The 5,360-nt window shown below is 40.4% G+C and overlaps 1 protein-coding gene across 1 annotated transcript in view; it reads right to left on the minus strand.

The window, feature by feature from the left end:
- Positions 1-1,309: 1,309 nt before the first annotated feature.
- The window catches only part of smg6 (SMG6 nonsense mediated mRNA decay factor), a 488,459-nt gene continuing 484,408 nt past the window's right edge, over positions 1,310-5,360 (minus strand). Inside the window, exons 17-18 of the mRNA XM_087977135.1 lie at positions 5,253-5,334; positions 1,310-3,044 (exon numbers count right to left, since the gene is read on the minus strand). Coding sequence (XP_087833261.1) covers positions 2,914-3,044; positions 5,253-5,334 — 213 coding nt within the window. The 3' untranslated portion in view covers positions 1,310-2,913. The remainder of the gene's footprint in view (positions 3,045-5,252; positions 5,335-5,360) is intronic.

Below are 5,360 nucleotides of genomic sequence, written 5' to 3' on the forward strand. Positions count from 1 at the left end.
GGGGGGGGGTCGTAAGGGGGATTGTACCTCACTCACTGTGAAACTCATCCAGAAACGGGGAGCAACCACTAGCAGAGGGACATCCTGAGATCCCTTTCAAGGTTTGAAGCAATGAAAAACCGAGAGCTGACACTCTGGTCTCCTTTAACCAGCTTCCTGTCCAAAGCAGTTTAAACCAAAACCACTGAACTCTCAGCTAACGAGGGGTAGTTTATTTCAACTGCGTTCATAAGTTATTCTATTCTAATTGTTTGTGATGTTGACGTCTGTCTCCTAACCCTTATCCCACCACTTTCACTCGCTCTTTCATTAAGCACAATGCATTAATCCGAGCCACTTCCCCAGCCACCAGCAGCCAGTTTGGCCTTGACATCCCACTCCAACCATCACCTACTCCTCCAGGAGCCCAGTGCCCAAGTACCCCCTCACCCACCTTGAGGCTCTGTACATATTTCATTCCGAACATAATCAGCAAATGGAACACCGTTCAAACTCTGAACATTGTAACCGAGACAATCATAAGTGAGCTAACAGGAGTTTCAGCTTGTTTCAGTTGAGTGATGCAGTCTCCAATTCGGATTCAGTCCCAGTGACATTTAAATGGACGGATCTCTCACTTTAAAGACAGAAACTAAGTTGGAAATCAGACACGGCTTGGTGGATTGAAAACAAATTTTGCTGATGCATTACACGGAACAAGAGAAAATTTATAAAGTGAGATTGTACTTGACAAACTGTCTGGAAGTTTGTAGAGATAAACGGTGGAACGGGTAAGAAGTTAGTTCCTCAAACTAAACCAGATAAATTTGGAGAATTTGTTCACAACTTTTTAAGTGCAGTATTTTAGCATGAGATGCAACTTGCCAGTAATGTTATCTTCATGTTTTTTGCAGGGATTTGTAAAGGTTGCCTATTTTGTATGGTCCTGTTGAAGTGGGTGGGGGAAATGTATGCACAGTGTCATCAACTGCGTCCCTGAGACACTTTGCTGGAAATTCAATGCAACCAAAGTCAGTCAGAGACTCCCACCCAAATAGTCTTTTTTAGAAACAAATTTTAAAAAGCCAAAATACAATTCACATAATGTTGCAATACAAGAAAACAGTATTTTTATAATTCTTTTTTGCATTAAAATGAATGTATTTATTGCATGTATTTGTACTGTTTATATTTCCAATCAGTCTGTATAAAGTGCTTCGGTGGGATAATGTTCCTATAATTGTATTTTTGTAAATGAGCAAACAAAAAATTTTCACAGTGAAACCTATTTCTATAAAAACACCAAATAGCAATTAAAAGGTTACAGACATGTCTTTTCACCTCTCTTTTATTGGGCTGATAGTTACAGCAATTGCTAGTCACTGCAACTCTCTTCTACATTACAATGCTTCGACATTACAGGGAAGAGAGTTGCCTTCAGCTGGTGGCAGCACTGGACAAAGGCTATTTGCTACTAAACTAACCAGCTAGATCCTCAGATCTACATAACATGCTAAAGTATTTTATACACACATACATACATGCCTGCTAAATTAAACTCCCACTGCACTAAAACCAAAAGCTTCCACTATTCTATAGAGTCCACTCAACAGTAAATAAAACCAAATCCAGATACCTGGCCACCCATAACCAAATCTAAACAGCTAAGTCTATTTAAAAAAAAACAATGAAAACAAGTCTAAAATCAACCAATTTTGAAATTGCTTTTGCTTCATAAAAGGGACAGAAACCACAGAACCGAGTATGGACTTTCCCAGCTGAAATATTACTAAGCCCTGCATGTTTTAACTTCACAAAGCTGAGGAGCTGTCCCAGCTACTTGATAGCTTGGCAGGGACCAGGGATTAGGAGGCACCAGATATCTCAATCGTTGGCCTGCAGTGTAACTGAACCCCTCCCTGGCTCTCCTTGAACTGGTATTTTGCAACGTAGAATTATCTCCAACTTCCCCCAAATGCCAAAGGTCTTGGGCATTGAGCAGCTTGTGAAAGGGCAGCTGTATGCTACCAACTCACACTGGAGCTGCTACTGTAACACACTCATTGCCTTGTGTCTGACTCACCAGATTATAGTCTACTACGTAGGGAGATAGTAAACCTCACTTCAATAAAACATAACTCCCTTTTCACCTGGTAACTCTACAATCTCCATCATGCAATGACCCAGTGGACTAAGAACATATTATCAACCTGACGATAGGCTGGTGCCAGGAATCCTTTTATACAAGGCCAATTAAAAGCCAGCTGTATCTGCAATAACGTGACTGTGACCCTCAACACGACCCTTTAAAAGTTGCCTTGAGTTTAGGCTAACCTTACAGAATCTTTTTTTCAAGGCCATGTCGAGTTCATTTTACTGTAAATTATTTTAACTCTTCTCTCTCTGTGTGAAATTCCTCTTGCCAAATAAATGACATCGCAGAATCAGCAGCGAATCAAATCAAAGCCCCTCTCTCCTCTCTGCCTTCGATGTGAGGCAGGTTCAGGGTGGAAGGAGGTTTACAGACATGTGCTGAGCAAAGCAGAGTGGATTATTCCATCTCTGTCACAAAACAATCCACGTGTTAATCAAAGATCCCTCCCGCCAGGGAAGGAGTCCTTTCCTTCCATTGGTTAAGGAGGCTTCCTCTCACCATTCTGCATCTGGATGTTCACCTCTCATATTACTTTATTAACCCACTGTGACAAACTTACTCCTAAAAAGACCCATCAAAAGTCTTATCTCAAGACCTGCCTCTTCAGCTTACTTTTGTTTTCTTGATAACCAATCACAATCTTCTACTGCATATTGATTCTCGTCATCTCTTAATGTTCGCTTTTTAATGGAGGGGTGGGTTGCCATGGTCGAGCTCTGGGGCTCTCGACGATTTTCACTGGAATCCAGAGGATGAGAGATTTTCCTGGCTCCATTTCTTCATCCCACCTTGGCCCACTTCAGAAAGACAGGGATGGCTCTAACAGGCACATTGTGAGTCAAAGCCTTTACCCTCATATTCCGGTCATCTGTCAGCAACACAACATCACGGCGCAGGCGAATGGGCTCACCTGGAGGAAAAGAAAAGGAGTCTCAGGATCAGCCACCTATCTCTCCCAAACTGCAGCCTATCTGGTAAGGCTAAAACAAACAGTAAATGTAGCCAGTACAGCGTCACTGTGGCGTACACTCAATGTTGCCCTGGAAATATGTTTCAAAACTCAGCAGGCTAATCAAACTATACTGTAAGGAATGCATCCTTTAAACAACATGTTCTGCCCCTTTACCAAATCAAATGAGCTGTGCTACAAGGCTGTTTAATTAATTATATCAAGTTAAGGTTTTTGTAGATATTTCTTTCACTTAGTGTTAGAATCCTGCACTGCTCAATGAAAAATGGTTCAAGCAACAATAACAAAACATCAGGCTAATTATCTGCACATCAATTTCAAACTTTTCTACAGCAGTGTTTGCTGATACACTGTCTTTGATGGAAAATTAATGGTTAATGCTAAGAACGACATTTAAAAATGAAGAGGCACCCTCATCTTGCTGTGTACACGATTATAATCATGAAGCTCTTGTGTTATCTCTAACCGCAATGCTCAGTAAAAATCTTCATTTCATTGAGGTGGCTTCAGGTTAATGTATTACCAACAAACTACTCTGAAAACTCTGCTCACAGTTTTACAGCTCTGACAAATTACATTAACCTGAAGCCACATCAGCTGAGACAATCCATAACATTCCAAATCAATTAACTAATCAAAAGTGAACATTCTACATAAAGTCAATTCACTCTATGACCTTATGTTAACAAATGCATCTGAATCCAGATCCACATCTTGCGCAAAAATCTGTTCAGCTTTTCCTTGGGCCATACTCTGTATACCAAGTTACCTTAAGTAGCACAAATAACAAAATTAGCCAAATTATCAATCCACAACTGGTACCTGTATGGTAGTTCCTGATCTTTCTCAGACTGAGATCAGCCAACAGTCAAACATGCTGAATTACACTCTGTAGTAATTGAAATGGTTCTAACATGACATGCTAGTTTACAGAAATAAACAATAGTGTGAGACACTGCAATTTCACAAATCTGACAATACCAAGTTCTTAATCTGAAATAGGTGATGTGAAGGCAAAGCTGACTGGGTGGGAAGGGGGCACAGAGTCACCTTCATCCTAGTCAGTGATCAAACATTATTCAGCACATTCTCAGCTAACAAACATCTCACTGTTTCTGGCAACAAAATAGCTTGTCACTTCAAGAAAAGCAATCAAAATTAGACAAGATTAAAAAAAGGTCCACTGTTCATTTCATCATCAATAAGGAATTGTGCAGCAGCTGACAACTCAATTTCCACTTTGCCTTATCCTTGTTTTAGCTGCATCTATAGAGAGAGAGAGCTGGGGAACAACCACAAGAGTGAAGTGTGATTCAGGATCTTTTCGATTGTAACCTTCAGCAGCAATACCTCTTACTACACAGGCAACATCTCCTAACTGTCTCTCAGTATGCAAAAAGATTAAATCACTGAGCTGGGAATTGATCTATACAATTCTATGTCATTTCCAGATAGAAGTCTGGGCAATTTTAACTCACTGACAGCCTGATGACAAGTCCAGTACATTCTCTTTGTTCAACAACACCACAAATTTGACGGATAAAAGAAAAAATGGAAATTTCAATAGTGCCTTTCATAACCTCAGGATTTCCCAAACTATTTTATAGGCAATGAAGTATTTTTGAAATGTTGCTGTAATACAGGAAACACTGCAGCCTATTTCTGCACAAGTAATGATGTGATAATGACCGGATCGTGTTGGTTAAGGAATCACTGACCCAAGACAGTGGGGAGAACGTCATGGCCCAACTTCAAAAAATGGCGTGTGATCTTTCACATGCACCCGACAAAACATGCAGAGCCTCAATTTAAGGTTTAATCTGAAAGACAGGATTTCTAATAGTGCAGCACTTCCTCAGTATTACACCAGGAATTGCTGGGCTATGAATGATATCAGATAATTGTTGCACTCTTCCTCTCCCCTCTCTAATCTTTAACCTAGGTTTGTGGGATAAGAAAGCATGAGCAGTGACACATTTGTTCCTAGTCTACTGTTCTGTGATATATAGATACACAACACAATCACTGTTCGATGTACAGGGAGAAATTGGCATTAACATACAGATGTCATCATTCTCCCAACTGAATCACAACTGCTGATGCAGTCAGCTCAGACACGTGCCTATAGACATGGGAAAGCTCACATACCCTTGTTCACCGGCATGAAGTCTTTAGCCTTGTCCTTACAATAATGAAGGCAGCATGAGAGAATCAAGTCATCATTGTTACCCTGTCAGAGAGAAGAAAGAACAGATC

The sequence above is a fragment of the Chiloscyllium plagiosum genome, unplaced genomic scaffold (assembly GCF_037043375.1).
Source record: "Chiloscyllium plagiosum isolate Xiang-an unplaced genomic scaffold, Cpla_swu_hap1 HiC_scaffold_31, whole genome shotgun sequence".
NCBI classification, from domain to species: Eukaryota; Metazoa; Chordata; class Chondrichthyes; order Orectolobiformes; family Hemiscylliidae; genus Chiloscyllium; species Chiloscyllium plagiosum.